The sequence below is a fragment of the Vulpes lagopus genome, chromosome 1 (assembly GCF_018345385.1).
Source record: "Vulpes lagopus strain Blue_001 chromosome 1, ASM1834538v1, whole genome shotgun sequence".
Taxonomy (NCBI): Eukaryota; Metazoa; Chordata; class Mammalia; order Carnivora; family Canidae; genus Vulpes; species Vulpes lagopus.
Genome location: NC_054824.1, coordinates 145,575,096 through 145,593,740, shown reverse-complemented (window position 1 = coordinate 145,593,740; position 18,645 = coordinate 145,575,096). Strand labels below are relative to the sequence as shown.

General features: G+C 44.5%; 1 protein-coding gene across 1 annotated transcript; it reads left to right on the top strand.

Moving 5' to 3' along the window:
- The first annotated feature begins 871 nt into the window (after positions 1-871).
- On the top strand, positions 872-18,385 carry LOC121487881 (Fc receptor-like protein 2). Its single transcript, XM_041750361.1, has 12 exons — positions 872-987; positions 2,449-2,469; positions 5,122-5,388; positions 5,623-5,907; positions 8,513-8,800; positions 9,197-9,475; positions 9,784-9,900; positions 15,139-15,166; positions 16,144-16,229; positions 16,504-16,569; positions 17,729-17,760; positions 17,850-18,385. Exons 1-12 carry the CDS (start codon positions 939-941, stop codon positions 17,886-17,888), a joined length of 1,557 nt encoding a protein of 518 aa, XP_041606295.1. The 5' UTR covers positions 872-938; the 3' UTR covers positions 17,889-18,385.
- Positions 18,386-18,645: the final 260 nt, after the last annotated feature.

Here is an 18,645-nt window from a genome sequence, read left to right as displayed (position 1 = left end):
AGTGACAATGTTAAGTATTCCCCTGAACACATGACACTGAGTCTATGATTCAATTCAGTATGAGTCAGTCCCCATATTACAAATATCTATGATTTTAGGATTTAAAGTTTCATGCTCCCTAAGTCCACAAAGGCAACTTGTATCTGCCTGTTTAGCCTGCCCCTGAGTGGACTGTTACATAGGACACCTAGGGGACCACATCTAATCAGAACAGGGTGATAATAGGCTTTGGGGATGTGTGCTTGGAAGGTGTGGCCACATTGGAAGCGGCGCACTGTCCAAAAAGCAACATGGATTAGAAATAAAGAAGAGAACAATGTTTTCAATAATACAGAGCACATGTTTTGAATGTTAGCAACATTAGCAGTTCTAGATGGCTAGATATGGGCAGAAGAAAGGGTCACCCGGGGACTCTGAGCGGTTACACCAATGACCCTGCTATCCTAAGGAACGGTGAGAAGCATTATATATCATGGTAAGATCTGCTAGCATTTGAGTCAGACTGTAGGACAGGGCTGCCTGGGTTTGACTCCCAGCTGTCACTACTGGAAAGTGACCATGCTGATATTGGTCTATTACTTATCTTTCCTGCTGCCTGTTTCTCTAACTGTGTAAAGGAGATTGTGCAGATTCCAGAAGCTTCCTCAGGACATCAAATAACCCTGTGAGCATAAGGCGCTTAGAACTGTGTCCAACTCGTGAACAGCTGTGTGTCAGTGTTAACTGTCATCAGTGTCAAGAGGAGGAGTTTCTTTGGCATCTAGAGGACCATCTTCATTCTCATAGCACCTACAGAGAAGAAGACAGTGGCCAGACGTTGATAAGCCCTTCTACTTCCTTTTTTTCGCTAATTGCTCAAAACTAACTTTGAAAAGCAGTTTCCATTCCCTGCACACAGACTCCAGCTGGTGACTGAGGGAACATTTCTTCTCGGGTAGATGAACCAGGTCCTCATGCTGTTGTTGTGGTCATTGCTGGTCATCTTTGGTAAGTCCAATAATTTGAGGTAGAACTGAGGTGGTACCAGAGTCTCCAGCTCCAGAAAGCCCTGAGGGTTTATCAGAGCCCGGAGACCAGTAGGCATGCCCAGGTGTCTGCTTCCAGCTTAGAGAGCAGAGTCAGATGCATAGCAGTGGGCCCTGGGCAAGTCAGACTGTAATGCATCCTTGTCCTTAACGTTCAAGGTCGGCTACTTTACTGTTCGTGGGTTATGAGTTTCACGAATTACCATTCGTGAATTATCTTAGGTAATTCATACAGTAATGAATTCTCATAAATACAGTTTTAATTATTTCAACATTTACTACTTCTCTATGAGAACTGTTTGGACAGTTATCTCCAAGTTGGAGTTTGGAGACACATGCATACCCTTTGCTCAGGCTCCTCTGTTGAGCCGAGGGCTACCTGGACAGGCAGGCTGCTATAGGGAAATGAGATTCCTTTCTCTACATTCAGGAGGAACTAAGCCAACATTTGTTAATGAGTAAAAGAACCCTCACATAAAATACAGCCAGAGAAACGGAATCCATTCAAGGTGCCTTCAGTTTTCAAAACTGTGTGTGCCCGTCTCAGCCTATCAATAAGCAAGGTTGTGGCTGGACCAGCCCTCCTGGTTCTTATCATGATTGCAAAACCCCCTTAGGTAATAATGGTCAAGAAACTTTGGAATACTAAAGGTTTATTACTTACAGAACCTGGAACTACACAGCACCCCTGGGATCACACAAAGAGGTCGTGGGGAGAGAGACAACATGGGTCTGGGGTTCTGCTCTTATTGGGGTGGAGGCTGGGAGCCCACAGTTTCATGGGCTTGCACTTTATTGGTGAATTCAAACAAATGAGTGGGAATTTAAAGTTGGGAAGAGAATAAATCAAGTGGCCCACATGGTCAGTTATGGAAATCAGCCAAGATTTCTAAAACGAAAGCCTCAGAGTGGGGAGGTGGCCTGACTCTTCATTTAGTCTGATGACTTCAGTGTGTTGTGATCACAGTCTTCGAAGTGGATGCCTTAGCTCAAAGCTTAAGTCAGGCACAAAGTCTGGCTGAGAAAAATCCCAACTGTCAGGGTTACACTACAAACTCTGGGTGTTTCCTGATGGACTCTTGGTGACTTGGGATATCATGTAGCCAACACACTGGGTATGCAGGAGATTGGTGGGGGGAGGGGAAGGACAAAGAACTGAGAATCACTGAACATCTGGCATCCATCTGTGGGACGTCCCCCACGTGCTCCCTTTGGTCAAAGGAGAGGTTTGCACTTGCCTTGTGATTGTAACATGAGTAGGGGTCAGTTGGTGTTTGAGGGAGATTGCATTGTTGGTGATAATGGAGTAGAACAGAAAAAGGGGTGATGGGGAGTTTGGGGGCAGTTTAGCAGAGTAATAGAAATGTCTAAATTTTGAAGACAAATTCTCTGGGCTAACCTCTGGTTTTTGATCCCCTCACAGCTTCCGCCAGTGAAGAGGCAGGTGAGTCACTTGCATTCTTGTCCTTCCTGGGGTCTGGTTTGTCTGTCACCTGGCACCCACGAGGTCCTTTAGAGAGGGACGAGGAGAGGCCACAGAGATGTTCCAATGTCGTTGCTCCCCTGGGCCAACCTGCCGCAGGGCCAGTCCGCTTGGCTTGGTGATGGGTGAGAAGGCCTGCCTGGCCTGCCCAGGTGGAGTCCACCACCCAATCACACAGCCCCAGCCATAGAGGGAGTGGCATTTGGAAGAGGGTGTGCAGGCTGGACAGCTCATGGGGGAGGATGGTTCTCTGGGCCATGGGACCATAACCCTCCACCAGGTCCGGCTGAGTGTCCCCACAGCTCTGAAAACAGTTGTTCTCTCAGGAAAACAGTCAAGAGTGTCTGCATGGTCGGGATGGTGTTGAACCAACACTGCTGCTCTGGCTCTGGGTGGGGAGTGGACACATTGTCCTGTGAAGTCAGAGAGCAACTCTGCAGGCATCTGTTGTAAGCACTGAGCCGCCCCTGAGCAGGACAGCTGCTGTCGGCCACACTTCCTTTCCCCAAATAGGCATCCGGGCAGCTCCCAGACCCTGGTCTGCCCCTGGCTCTAGAGCACTGCCAAATTCTGTGTGCCTACACACGTATGCTACCTTCCTATGGTTGTGTGACTACAACTAATCTCACCTTGCTCTTCTTGACTTAAAGCTGTGCTCACCTATGTATAGAAAGCAAGACTTTATTCTGTATGTACACGAGCCTGGACTGAATCTAGAGAGATGGAGGATTGCTCCTGTGCCTCGCCAGCACCAACTGCCAAGTAGAAGGGGCCCTTAGGGCTCCAAAGCACTGTCCTGGGAGAACAGAACCCTGCCTCACCTATTATGGCCAGACGTTAAGGGAACAGGGATGCCAGGGACACCTACAGGAGCTCTGGCACCTAGTGTGCTCAGGAGCAGGCCTCATCTGTTGCATTTGCGCTCTGCCGTGAACAATCCTTAGCAATGGACTCACAGGCTCACCTTGTCAGCTGCAGCCCCAAGTCCGTGAGATTGCCTACCGTGTGACTTTTCAGGTAGACTTTCAGACTACCAGACTTTTCATGGCATCTCTAACCATGACACAGAATGTTTGCCCCCTACCCTGACAGTGTTCTCCCTGGGAATCCTTATAGTTTCTGGATGAAGACTGTACTAGCGGTTTAAAAATCAGCTTGATTTTAAGTCCCACAGCCAAGTCCCGGTGAGATCTGGTCTCTCCATCAGTGAAGGAGGATGAAAACCTCAAATTAAGTTAATTGTTTCTACAACCCACCTTTCCTGCCCTTCTGATTTCATTTTTCATAACCCAGATTGTTTTCCCCAATGTCCAACAGGTAAATTTGATTCCCCACCTGGAACAGTAGGTAGCATGTGTTCCAAAAATTATGATTCTAAATTTCACGAGTTTTCTGAGACATTTCAGCTTTGGTTCTGCTGAGGTATTTGATGAGGCCCTTCATCTCTTATTGGGGTGACCTCTACTTCCCTACATTACACATCCAAATTCTGGCAGCCGTGCCACCAATGAACAGTGGCAGGGAGATTGCTGTTTGAGATATAACTTAGTTCCTCACCTCGAGGTCAAAACCTTCAACTACAACCCTAAAAGGTAATGCAAATGTCCCAAACCCAGAAGGTGGTCTGGTACCATAAATAAGTGGAGTCACAGGGTAGAATCTGAGAGAAGCAGTCCCAGGGGAGCACGTTTATTTTTGGCAATGACTTTTCTCACTACAGTCAGTCCCCTAAGACCTTATTACACATGGAATGGACGGGAAGTGTTTGGAAAATAGTCAAGTGGAAAGTTCTGAGGATTGAGATACTGGATCTTATTTCAGTAACCACTTTATTCCCCAGCTATCTAGGCCCCTTGGCCATCTCCTCTGGTGAGGCAAGAAAAAGGGGCAGAACATAAATTGAGAACACAGTGTAGGGCCTTTGAAGGCTGGATAAAAGAAAGCATGGTGGTGGGTAAGCAAAATGTCCCCTGACGATGATGGTCCTCCGTGTGACGTCACCAACAGAGAGAGCTAAGCAAGAAGACCTTTGGCAGGACACTCCTGCACCTATATCTGTGTAAAAAATTCAGACTACTTTGACCTTCCCTGCCATTGATTGAATGTTGAGTCTCACACCCAAACTCGTATGTTGAAATCCTAATCCCAAGAGGATGTTATTTGGTGGTGGGGCCCTTGGGAGGTGATACAGTCCTGGAGGTCCTCATGATGGGATTAGCACCCTTAGAAAAAGAGGCCAGAGAGCTCACAGGTGAAAATACACAAGAAGTCAGCAAGTCTATAACCTGAGAGAGCAGCCTCCCCAGAACCTGACGCTGCCAGCACCTTGATCTTAGACTGTCAGCCCCCAGAACCATGAAAAATAAATGTCTGTTGTTGATAAGACACGCAGCTTATGGTATTTTGTTATAGCAGCCCATGCTGACTCAGATACCCCTCAGGAAAAAAGAGGATGTAGCCCCGAGAAGGTGAGGCATGAATAGGGGTGTCTGTCTTGCCTGAAGGTGAAGGGGCAGAGCAGCCCCAAGAGCTCAGAAAAGCTCAGGGAAAGGCCAGACATCTGGATTCCTCGCAGAAATGGCAAATCCAGTCCCCTCATGCCCTCTCTTGCAGACTGGCTGACTCTCAGGGCTCCTTCTGCTGTCTTTGAAGGAGACCGCATAGACCTGATATGCCAGAAGAAAACAGACAAGTGGAAAATCCAGACTATGGCATATTACAAGGATGGAAAAGAGTTACATTTTTCAAATGAAGTCTTCAACTTTTCTATCCCAAGTGCAGTTCTAAGTGACAGTGGCAGCTATTCCTGTAGTGCTACTGGTAAAAAATACTTCTGGTACAACTCAAAAAAGTCAAGTAGCGTCAAGATTCAAGTTCAAGGTAAAGCCTTCCCTCCTGTGGGAGCCAGGCTGGAGGAGACTGTAGCAGAGCAGGGTGGGTCCCTGGAGGGGAAACCTGCCCCCACACCAGATATGAACCAGAGTCCTGTAGTTTGACTGCAGGAGGGGGTCGTGATGGGTGACAAGTCTGTCTGAATGCCTTGTTTGCTGGGGTTGCTTTTCAGCAGGAACCATCAATCTCACTGCTTGGGGCACTTGTGATCCTTCCTTCTAGAGCTATTTCCATATCCCGTGCTCACCGTCAGCTCCTTCTGGCCCACAGAGGGGAGCCCAGTGACCCTGACCTGTGAGACCCAGCTTTCTCCACAGAGGTCAAATGCTCAGCTCCGATATCGCCTCTTCAGAGGTGGCAGGGCCCTGGCGTCCAGCTGGAGCAGCTCCCCAGAGCTCCAGCTCCCTGCTGTGTGGAAGGAGGATTCAGGGTCCTACTGGTGTCAGGCAGAGACCGTGACTCCAAGGGTCATAAAACAGAGCCTCCAAACCCAGATTCAGGTGCAGAGTAAGTATCAGTGGGTCTGAGCATGGGCAAACCAAGAGTCTGGCAGCTTCACTTTGGGCTACTTGTCTTTTGGGTACTTGTGTAATTCCTATGCTTGTGGAAAGTGGGTCGTGAGCTAGGGAATGGGCAGTTCATAAAAATAGAAAATGAACAAAGTTATGTTAAAAAACGGAACCCAATAGAGCAAATGTGAAGATGGAATTGACTTTATCAAGCCTTCATGAATTGGCAGGATCCCAACTAGCAAGCAGAGAGATGCCCAGAGGAGTTGTAGGAAATGGAATTTTTTTATAGTACATTTATTTTTTATTGGTGTTCAATTTGCCAACATACAGAATAACACCCAGTGCTCATCCCATCAAGTGCCCCCCTCAGCGCCCGTCACCCATTCACCTCACCCCCCATCCTCCTCACCTTCCACCACCCCTTGTTTGTTTCCCAGAGTTAGGAGTCCTTATGTTCTGTCTCCCTTTCTGCTATTTCCCACACACTTCTTCTCCTTGCCCTTATATTCCCTTTCACTATTATTTATATTCCCCAAATGAATGAGAACATACACTGTTTGTCCTTCTCCGACTGACTTACTTCACTCAGCATAATACTCTCCAGTTCCATCCACGTTGAAGCAAATGGTGGGTATTTGTCATTTCTAATGGCTGCAACTCAAAAGTCTTAAACCTGCGTTGCTCAAACTTCAGGGCTGATGCACAAAGATACACTTAAATTGGAAGTAAGAATGTTGGGCAATGCCCCAGAGGTCACTTTTCTGCAAGTGAATCATTTGTATTTATTTAGCGATTTAATCCTGAATATCCACAGTTTTATAAACTTGGGACGAATTTCTATCACTAGTAACAATAAAGCAGCACCTTAAAATAGTTTTGTCTTCCAAAAGCATACTCTGTTGTCTACTGTTTTAAAAACCAACCAACCAACAGAATAACAAATTGCTCTGTCACCACTTGTCCTTCCATAGCTAGTATTCCATTTCTCTACTCCTTTCCCAATAAAACTTCTCAAATGAACTATTTTTTTTTCCACTTCTATTTCTTTGCCTCTCATTACCTCCTCAATCAATTTCACTTCATCTTCCATTCCACCACTCACAGAGACTGTTCTTGTCAAACACACTAGAACCTCCTTGCAGCAAAGCCAATGGTCACCTCTCTGTTACCATCTTATTAAACCTCTTGGCAGACCGGTGCTCTCTCACAGTTAGACATTCCCCTCTCTTGACTCTCCTGGTTTTCTCCTGCCTTATGGCCACTCCTCCTAGGTCCCTCTACTGCTCTCTCTCTCTTCTCTGTTCACTTTCTTCTGGAGTGTTCAAGTCTGACCTAAGCTCTCATCCCTTCAGTACATTTTCCTCCTAGCCAGTCCATCTCACCATGCCCCTTGGCCTTAAATACCACCCACATATCAATGACATCTGAGGTTTTATCTCTATCCCTGACCACTCTATTAAACACCAAACTAATTTATCTAACTTCTTTTTTTTATATATAATAAATTTATTTAATGGAAGTTTTTATAGGCACGAGTGAGGCAAAGGAGATTATTAGCAAAATAAAAGAGAGGATTTCTACAGGCCTGGACATCTTTGGAGAGGAAAAGGAAACTGCAAGGTGTTTTTTGTTTGTTTGCTTGCTTGTTTTTTGTTTTATCATGCAGATGACCTCACTAGTGTGGGTCAGATTGACTTTCAGAAGGTCACATTCCAGGGATAGGCTGAAACTGTAATTAAGCCTTGGTTTGCTGTCTGTGGGAGACAAATACTTAATTTTGGCTGAAACTGTAATTAAGCCTTGGTTTGCTGTCTGTGGGAGACAAATACTTAATTTTGGCTGAAACTGTAATTAAGCCTTGGTTTGCTGTCTGTGGGAGACAAATACTTAATTTTGGCCTTTCTTCTTTTTTAAACACTCCTTATAATCCTGTCTTCTTTATTCAAGTAAAATCCATCAGTCATATCTTCACTGGTCACTTCATGCTGTGGTGTTTAGGAATGGGCTGGGACTTTTCACAGCAAGGCACCTGCTCTTCAGTGGCTTCATAGGTGGCCTCATGTGCTGCCTTGAAACACAAGTTGGTTTCTTAAAAGGCACCACAGTGCTCCAGCATGGGGAAATAAATGAAGCAACAGAGAAAGCAGAAATCTGAGTGAAGATTCTCCAAGTGGCTGGAGGTGGGGTTGTAATTCTTGTGGACCCTTGACATTGAGAATAATGGGGGAATCTTTATTGATATTGTTGTTAGTGGAAGCAGTGCCTTTTCTGAGGTAGGACTGATGCTACCAGTGACCCCTTCACACTGTGCAGATGGCACTACTGTGCACAGCGACTCCTCCCTCAGGAAAATGTTTCATGTCTCACGGAGCAGATGACCCATCACACATTCTTTAGTGGTTCCATGAAAATAGGGGTGATGGGGAGGAGGTTGGGACACAGTATCTGTGTCCACATTCTTCAAGAGTAATCACCGCAGATTCCCTACTTTGTGTGCTTATAATGGATTACATGAGCCCTACCCATATTCTCAGTGAAGCAAATCATGGGCTGCAGTCCTCTGCAGTCAGCTTCTGACCTGTCATCGTCTGTCCCTCCAGGAGTGCCTGTCTCTAATGTAAGCTTAGACATCTGGGCCCCCAAGGGCATGGTGATCGAAGGAGAGAGTCTGGTCCTCCTCTGCTCGGTGGCGGAAGGCACAGGAAATATCACATTCTCCTGGCACAGAGAGGACACAGGAACCAGTGTGGGAAGGAAGACCCAGCGTTCCCTGTCAGCAGAGATGGAGGTCCCAGCTGTGCAGGAGAGCGATGCCGGCCGCTATTACTGCAGAGCTGACAACGGCCATGACCCCATCCAGAGCAAGGTGTTGAGTATCTGTGTGAGAAGTGAGTTGCACTCTGACTCGTCCAAGACAGAAACCCTAGAGCCAAGGCCATGGTACCAGAAGCCCATGCCAGGGGTCAGTGCTGTGGAATACCAACAGCAACTGAAGAGTGGGTTACCCTTGCACGTTAAACTGTAGATGTCTTTGTTTCCATGGAAAAGATTAGAAAGGGGGCTGGACTTGGCATTAGGAAAACACAAGCTGACAATGACAAATGACCATGTCTTTAGACAGTACCCCAAGAGTGATATTCCTCCTAATTTCTAAAGAGGCTGTTGAGAATCTTAGAGATACACAATGACCAAGGGGTGAGGCCCTTTGCGAGGTCCTAGTCCGGGGCTCTGTGTGTCTACGATGGCCTCACAAACCCTCTCCGCTGGCCCCCTGTCTTCCTCAGGTCCAGCATCCCGCCCTGTCTTCATCCTCAGGGTGCCCGGGGCCCAGGCCATGGCAGGGGACATGGTAGAACTTCGCTGTGAGGCCCACAGAGGCTCTCCCCCAATTATGTACCGGTTTTATCGTGAGAATATAACCCTACAAAGCAGCTTGGCCCCCTTTGGAGGAGGAGCATCCTTCAACCTCTCTCTGACCATGGAACATTCTGGGAACTACTCCTGTGAGGCTGACAATGGCCTGGGAGCCCAGCACAGTGAGGCAGTAACACTCTCCATCTCAGGTGGGTTGATGGTCCCTGGTTACAGGAGCATTATGACCAATGGCTCTGCCCCAGCAGTCTTCATTGGTACCATATTGGGGTTTTGGAATGTAGGTGGAGGTTCAAGGGATGTCTACTCTGTGTGGGAGATTGGAGAAGAAGATAAGTGTCTGGCTGCTTCTCTTTTCTCCACACAAACCTGGAAAGTACACATTATACTTGGATAACATTGTGAGAATTTATATTAACCATTCCTGCAGAGTGTTTGACAAGGATCCAGGAACCAAGTCTTGACCCTCTGAGGCTGATGCACCTGTGCCTTCCCTCAGGGACCAGAGGCTACAGAAGAGACGGCATCACAGCCAGAGTTCTCGGAGCACTGTGTGGTGGCCTTGGCTTTATAGTTGCTGTTCTGCTGCTCTATTGCGGGTTCCACAAGGTATCAGGTTGGTTATCTACCATTTGTTTTGATTGCCCTTTATTTCTGTGAACTTTTCCATTACCGATACAAATTGGATTTGAAAAAAAAAGAAAGAAAGAAAACCTCTCCACATCTGATCAATTCTTTTCACACTTCATGGTTTTCTAAGGTTTCATGCAGTGGGCAATGCCTCCATGTTCTCTTTTATAGTATGTCATGGCCCCTGTGTATAGATTAAAATAGTTAACACAGTCCTTTATGCTTGCCTTTTAAATAAAAATTTCCAAGTATTAAATCATTTAATAGCTTTCAATAGACAAAATCAGTTTATATGCAGTGGAGTGAAACATAATAAGTAGCTGGACTTAAAGGAATGAAAATAGTCTAGTACATTTTCTCCTTCATTTATAGATTTCTTTTTTTTTTTTAAGATTTTATTTATTCATGAGAGACACAGAGAGAGAGGCAGGAGGAGAAGCAGGCTCCCTGTGGGGAGCCAGATGCGGGACTTGATCTTAGGACCCCAGGACCATGACCTGATCCAAAGGCAGGTGCTCAACCACTGAGCCACCTAGGCATCCCTATGGATTTATTAGTTACCTACTCACAGAAAGAACAGTGTCTTCTCTTTGAATTCCTGAATCTCTTGGATGGGTCATGTGGGGGCATATTCACGCATGCATGATGGCTGGTGCTGGCTAGAGGTTGGGACCTTTGCTGGTACTCTCAGCTACAACACATACACAACCTGTCAGTGTGGCCTAGACCACTGCAGGGCATGACGCCCACAGGGTGGTCAAAAATTTTACATGGTGGCTTCTGCTTCAAAAGTAAGTGTAAGTAAGATAGCTAATCTGCAATGTCTTTTTCAACTAATTTCAGATGACAGTTTCATCAGGTCCCAGTGCCTAGCAAACTTGCAAGAGGAGGCAGCACTGTCTCCACCTCCAAATGGAGGTCTCAATATCAAATAATTGGCAGCCATATTTTAAAAATTTCCACACAAAGCACAGCAAATTCCAATCCGTGCCTCCCTGCCCCACCAGACTTCCTGAAGCACCGGCCCTTGGGCTTCCCTGTCCGGCCTTGGCAAATGCCCCGCAGGACCAGCGGTTTCAGAGCCAGGCCTCTCACCCAGAGCCTCTCCCCTCTCTAACCTGGCTTCAATAGTTCTTCACTTAAATAGACTTCTACCAATATTTTGTCCAATATTTCCAGTTTTCAGAAGAAAAGTCTGTTCAATTTCTTTTTCTGTCATCACTGGAAGAATGAAAGCACCCCCTTCACTGACCAGCAATCCCATAGAGCTGCTGTGTTTTCAGCATGATGATATCTCTTTGTAACATTATTTGTAAGTCTAAGAATTTAGAAGACTCCTGTAAGTGATATCGCATACTGACCCCTACTAATATTCTGCTAGCCAAGACATGTTACCAATGACCAGTTATTGTATCTGTTATGTATGGCAAGCTTACACATATTATCTGTAATTATAAAAAATAAGTGTGTGTCATGGTCTAGGTTTAACCATCTTGGGATGTTAAGTGGGCTGTCTTGTTCACGCAGCCACTAGAGGGCAGAGCTAAGACGGAGTCCACACCTGGCCACAAAGCCTGAAGCCTGCCCCTAGAATCTCCTGACCTTCACCATTCTCCTCTTGCAGATCCCCGCCCCACTTCAGTGAGCTGTCTTACATTAATTTGTAAGATACAAGACAAGCATGGGGCACAACAGAATCACAAGATAAGCTTTTAAGCTCTTGCAAAATGCTTGCTTAGACCTATCAACTACCACTAGGTAAAAGAGATTTTGGAAACTCATCAAATAGTGAAAATGTAATTCAGTTTTTTCAAGTCCAATGGAAGTTATATTTTTTAAACAGACCATCTAAGACTAAGGAATTGTGATTTTTTTCTCCATTATACTTTTTAGTTGATAAAAATATATGTGTATGAAGAGAGAGGTTGTTGGTTAACATAAAATAATTTCTAAATCATCCATTGTGATGAATTCTCTCAATTTTCAAGTTACATACCAATATATTAATCACTTTTCAAATATGGAAATAATCTACAAAGCCATAAAACATTTACTTTCTCCTTTTCCATTTTTAAGCAAATTATTTTCTCATGTCTAATTATATGCACAATGGCCTCTGGTATCTTAGGTGGATAAGCTTGTCTGGTTCCTGTTTTTGAGGGAAATTTTTCTAGTATTTCTATGCTGTGTAACATATTCAAATACCTCTTAACATTTTCTCAGAAACAACTTTTATTTTTTTAATATTTTATTTATGCATTCATGAGAGACAGAGAGAGAGAGAGAGAGGCAGAGACACAGGCAGAGGGAGAAGCAGGCTCCCCAAGGGAGCCTGATGCGGGACTCGATCCCAGGACTCCGGGATCACAACCAGAGCCAAAGGCAGACGCTCAACCACTGAGCTACCCAGACATCCCCAGAAACAATTTCTAATTTTTGCTAATACTCGTTAGTATTTGTGAAGATAATCACACGTTTCCTTTTTTCATCTATTAAATTGACCAATTACATTATACCAGAATACCTAAAATTGACTAATCTTTGCATTCGTGGTAAAAATTCAATTTTAGTGACACATTTTTAACAGAAACTAGCATTGTTTCAAAGGTTTTTTTTTTTATTAATAGTAATGTGTGACTTTTGCCAGGTTCCTTGTTAATTGTGATCTTTTCTGGGTTTCGTACTCAACATTACAAAGGAAATTTAACACTTTTCCTCTTTTCATACGTCTTATATGCTGGGAATCGTTTACATGACAATATAGAAAACATGGCAATGTTTTTTAAAGATTTTGTGGAATTGTGCCTGTTGGGGTTTTGGAGGAGCAGCTCTTTGACAGCTGTTTCTAGCTCTGCTCTTATAAGTCATCTTGTGAGAGGCGCTGCTAATGCTCACTGACACCCGGCCCCCCTTTGCCTCTGGGCTCATAAGCAGGTGCATTTCCCTGTCTCCTCGAAGTGAGACGCAGCCAGTGAAATGTCGGCAGAAGCCGCTTGTGTTATTTCCCGTCAGAAGAATTTATGAGCAGGGCTGTTGCCTCCTTGTCCTTCCCAAGCAATGGTGCTCATGCAAACTCACACTGAGTGACGGTGTCTTCTCCAGACGGCGTGGCCTCCAGCAGCCTCCTGAGTGACTTACTGGCATATTTTCTTTTAAGATTTTATTTATTTATTCATGAAAGAGAAAGAAAGAGAGAGAGAGAGAGAGAGAGAGAGAGAGGCAGAGACTCAGGCAGAGGGAGAAGCAGGCTCCACGCAGGGAGCCCGATGTGGGACTCGATCCCAGGTCTCCAGGATCAGGCCCTGGGCCAAAGGCAGCACTGAACTGCTGGGCCACCCAGGGATCCCCCCCAAGCATATTTTTGACACGTCTGGGGCACAAGTGGGAAATTCACAAACCTGTGCTGCTTTAAGCCCCTGCAAACTGCAGTTTGTTTGTCAATGTAGCATAACACTCTCCGTCCTGACTGCCACATTCTGTTCACAGTTTCTTTGTCTTCTGGGGAATTTTCCTGGAAAACCATCTGTTTTATCTAGGGCCCAAAATCTGCTTACTCGGAGTGGAGTGAAGTGGTGTCCTGTGATTCCTCTAGCTTATCTGTGGCTGCTTTTATTTCTCCATACCTTCTCCTTTCGCATTCTTGAGTGGCATAGAAAAGGAGGTATCTGCCCTTCTGATTAAAAGGTGAAGCTGCTAGAGTTATTTATTTGATCTACCATTTGCTTTCTAATTCTGACATTTCTGCTTTTATCTTCATTAGTTGCTGCATTCTGTTCTTGTTAATCTTATTCTTTAGAAGAAATTTGGCATTTAATAGATTTGCTTTCCCTTGTCTTACATATTTATATATGTATTTAGTAGCTGAAGACTTAATTCCCTTAAATGTGTATGTTGTAGACCTATCTAGTTTTCTTTATCTTTTTTTAAAAGATTATTCATTTATTTATTCATGAGAGACACAGAGAGAGAGGCAGAGACATAGGCAGAGCCTGATGCCGGACTTAGTCCCAGAATCCCGGGATCGTGACCTGAGCCAAAGATAGATGCTCAACCACTGAGCCACCCAGGTGCTCCACATATCTAGATGTCTTCACAGTTTTGTGATGAATTACCAGTTATACTAAGGTCAGAGAAGATAATTTATACCATTATACCATCACTTGTTAGAATATTTTTGGAATTTTCTTTGGGAGCCAAGATATCACCAATTTTTGTTATTGTTCAAAAGTGTTTAGAAAGTAGACTGAAGTCCATTTTTAAAAATAATTTATTCAGGATGGAGTTGCTAGAATCATGTACACCAATTTCCTACTGTTTGAAGATGTGTGTCCTTTGCCTTATGGTTGTGTGACTGGCTTGGTAGAAAATCCCGAGGTCATTCTTTTTTTCCTTGAAGAAAATAAGTTAGTTCCTCCTTCTCTCTGGAGAATACACTTAGGCTAGCCTTCTAACACTGTCTACAAAAAACCCAATACAGTTGGAGCGCTGGCTATATCACCACGCAATGTTTTTCATGATTGCTGAGCTGCATCTAAACTGGAAGGGCTCTGAGTGGGGTTATAAATGCTCAGTGAGAAGCAGAAATAGGCACATCCCCAAGTGTAATGTGACTCTTGAGACTAATCATGTCCCTTGTAGTGGCCTGTGCTCCCATCCATGTGGACTTGTCCCAGAGCTGTTAGTTGAAGGACCAGGAAAGAGCTCCTTCCCCCTGGTGACACAGCTGACACATCCATGCTGACATGCTGTGTTTCTTGTTCTGCATCTCTCTGCAAAGCTAAATGGTGCAAAGGAGAGTCCACGGGGTCTTATGAATGTCAACATCAAGCCTAAACCCAAAACCACTGCTTTGGGGGGGAAGGCGGTTGCAAATATCAGAACATTGAAAAAATGAGAATGTTTCACCTAAACAAGGAGAGTGGTGAAGTCATCAGCAGGTAACATATATTTTGCAATAATTGAAATAGCAATAAAAAATCCAGAAACAGTAACCCATGCTTGTGGGGTTTGCCATTTGAAGTGGCATATCAGATCAGTGGGAAAACACAATGGGTTGTCCAACTAACAGTTTTGGAGTAAATAAGTGGTCATCAGGACACAACATAACTGGATCTCTATTCTGTATCTTATATCCTAGCAGTGACAACATGTGGTTAAGTCAGGTCAAAGTTTTAAGAGGTAAGGACACCTCCCTTAAAATGAATATTTCTTTATCTGCTTTTAGGTGGACACTCTGCCACTGATGCACCCAGGTGAGAACTTTTCTTTTTCAAAATGGGAACTCTAGGGGCAGGCTGGGTGGCCCAGTGGTTTAGCGCCGCCTTCGGCCCAGGGTGTGATCCTAGAGACCCGGGATTGAGTCCCACGTTGGGCTCCCTGCATGGAGCCTACTTCTCTCTCTGCCTGTGTCTTTGCTTCTCTCTGTCTCTCTGTCTCTCATAAATAAATAAATAAATAAATAAATAAATAAATAAATAAATAAATAAATAAAAATTTTTAAAAAAGCAAAATGGGAACTCTAGAGAACTTCCTCATTTATGATTTTAAATACTTACTGCTCCTTCTGCATGTACAGATTACGCAGTATCTTTCTATGATACTCAACCATGTCTGTATTCATTACATTTTTCTATCAGGGTGCTGTCTTGGGGTGGCCCATATGACTCTAGGTGTTATCTTGCATAGGATTCAATGTTTCTAAATTACCTTACTAATTCACATACTCAAGATTATTTATGGAGTATTTACAATACATGAGTAAGTTGTTGTTAGGCTTTTAAAAGTGTGAAAATATGCATAAAATGGAATTTATTTCCATAGGACACATAATGTCTTATGGAGAATGTAAGACATATACAATATACAAAAGAGAGATAAATTGAGGAGAAAGAAGCAGATGAAGTTCTAGGAGAGTTTATAAGAGAAAAAATTAAATCTAAGGCAATATCATTCTCTTATTTATAACTTTAAAAAAGCTAAATATGAGGAATAGAACATGTTTCCCACATCAGAGAGGCTATCCTATTAACAAAGTACTTTGTGATGCTGTGTCCTGTCTCTGGCTGCCCACCTGAAAGACCATACCTTAAGAGTCTAGATGAAGGGCCATCAAATCACCCAAGCCAAGTGCCCTGTCTTCCTGGCTCCTCCTACTCTCTCCTCAGCCTACCTCCTCTCTGTTCTCACTCTTGCCCTGGGGACTCCATGTAGTTAGTTTGTTTCCACACAGAGATGCTTCCAGTGCAAACCCTCAAGGGTCCATTCGCTCCAGCTCACTCCCAGACACTGAGGAACTGCAGCCAGAGTATGTCAATGGTGAGTCTCCCCACTGAAAGGGGCTTTAGAGCTGCAGCTGAGGGGGAAGAGAAAGCAGGTGAAAGAAAAAACAACAACAACAACAACAACAACAACCATGAAATGGTCTACATGCCCTGACCCCATGAAGCCCAATTTCAATAAATAAATGACCTTCAGAATCATGTTGGGGTTGGGAGGACAGTCACAAAGCAGGGGACTGGGAAGGCACATATGAAGGTTGAACCCCTGTCCGTGGACACCTGTGAACCATTGTGCACACTTTTTCCTGCAGTGAACCCTGTAGATGTGGATGTGGTTTATTCCCAGGTCTGGAGCATCCAGCCACCAGAAGACTCAGGTGAGAAACTGCAAAGTGGTTCTTGTCAGATGCATCTTCCTAAGAAAGTGGCACCATGTGTGCAATAGAGGCTTTCATACAATATTTCACCTTGGTATGAAATCTGTAGATCCAAGAGGGAGCAAGAGATATTTGCAGGCAAATTCTCGTGGAGAAGCTGAATTACAAAACAAAGCAAAAACAGATGGTTGGTTGAGAAGAGACAATAGGGAGAATCTGGAATACAAGGTCCTGTCAAAAGAAGCTTGGCAATGACCTTTCTCAACTGGGACAATTCCTCCTGGACTGTACATACCATACTTCAGGTATTCCCACCCTTATGTGATTTTATTTTCCCCTTGTCTTGTATTCCAGATTCTCCCTAATTGTCTCTTCTCAACCAACCAACCTCTATTGCTGCTCCAGTGTCCTTGAAGCTGCAACCTTCAAACATGCCCTTGGCTCTATGCTTCAGCTGTTTCTGCTGGAGTCAGAGGCTGTTGGTGCTTAGTGGGTTTCCTGGCAAAGGGTCACTCAGCCATATTTCTCTGAGCCACAGAGGCTGGGGTGTGGCTTGCTTATGGCTGTGCCACTACAGCCTGCAGAGAACCAATCATTCTCCATTCATTCACCTGTCATTCTCCTTCCCTGTCAGGGACCAGCCCAGCAAAACTGAAAAGGTACAGTCATGTCCACTGCATGTTTATTCTCCAGGCCCTTGAAGTGTTGATGTGTTGTTAAGGCCAGGGGGAGATTTAGTTCCAGTCTGCCCACCTGGAATAAAGAGAGGAAGAAGCAGCTGCCACATGCTCAAGCTGCCGTGTGACTCAGGATCTCCCCTCCTGTTTCCTTCTATATAGTACATCAACCACCTGTGGTCATTATCTGAAGGACATAAAGGGCTGACAGAGAGTGAGCTATGACAGCATATTGTCAATAATCCATGGAAGTTGCACCAAAGAGAGGAATGATTTTGCTTAACAAGGGTTGGTGGGGGGCTTAGAGCATGGGCGGTCTTAGAAGGACTGCAGAGTGGAAAACATTAAAGCATGGATTCTAGAGAAGAACAGGAGAGGCTGGAACCCACACATTAAGCATCACCAGCATGTGCCCTGGAGCACCATTTGGGCATGAGGTCTAAGTGGAAACCCAAGAGCTGAGTAATATTTTTTCTCCATAGCAAACATCAGAAGGACAATTCTGGAGAACAAGGTGAGCTGGACTCCTGGAGAGTTCTTTCCCCTGTTGTCTCCCCCTCCAGCCATGTTCCTTCTCTTCCTTCAACTGTGCATCTCTCCTAGGACTCCCATGTCATCTACTCTAATATAAAGGAGACATAACACTCAGAGGAATTGGGAGACAGATCACCAACAAGGACAGAGCAGCACTAAGGGTGCGAAAAATGACAAAATGCCCAACTCTCATGAAGCCTCACAGATAGAATGTGCTCCAGGGGCTGAGCAGACCAGCGGGGTCATCATTTTTGTTTTTATCATGTTATTTCCCAATGTCTTCTTTCATTCATTCAGTATTTATTGAGCTGCTGCCGCATTCCAGATGCCTTGTGGGGGGTTATCTTTGTTATCTTCTCTTTTCAAAAAATTTTTATTGAAATTCGATTTAGTTGACATATAATGTATTTTTAGTTTCAGAGGTAGAGTTTAGTGATTCATGTGATGAACACTGGGTGTTATAGTCAATGTTCATCACATTGAACAGTGTTCATCACATCACATGCCCTCCTTAATGCCCATCACCCAGTCACCTCATCCTCCCACCCACCTCCCCTCCAGCAACCCTCACTCAGTTTGTTCCCTAGAGTTAAGAGTCTCTTATGGTTTGCCTCCCTTAATGTTTATCTTATTCTATTTTTCCTTTCCTTCTCCTATGTTCATCTGTTTTGTTTCTTAAATTCCACATATGAGAGAAATCATATGATATTTGCTTCAATGATCAAAGAGATGAGGAAGAGGAATGAACACAAGAAACAAGTTTTCTTCTTGTTCTAAGGTGTTGTGAACAGAACCTATTTCTGGGCTTCGCTTTGTTTTCCAGACTGGGATTTTGTTGTCTTTTGTTTCTACAAACAGACATCTC

Coding starts and splice junctions, on each gene's coding strand:
- LOC121487881 (XM_041750361.1), top strand. CDS start 939: ATGAACCAGGTCCTCATGCTGTTGTTGTGGTCATTGCTGGTCATCTTT. Junction 2,470..5,121: donor TTCCGCCAGTGAAGAGGCAG/GTGAGTCACTTG, acceptor CCTCTCTTGCAG/ACTGGCTGACTCTCAGGGCT. Junction 17,761..17,849: donor GGACAATTCTGGAGAACAAG/GTGAGCTGGACT, acceptor CATCTCTCCTAG/GACTCCCATGTCATCTACTC.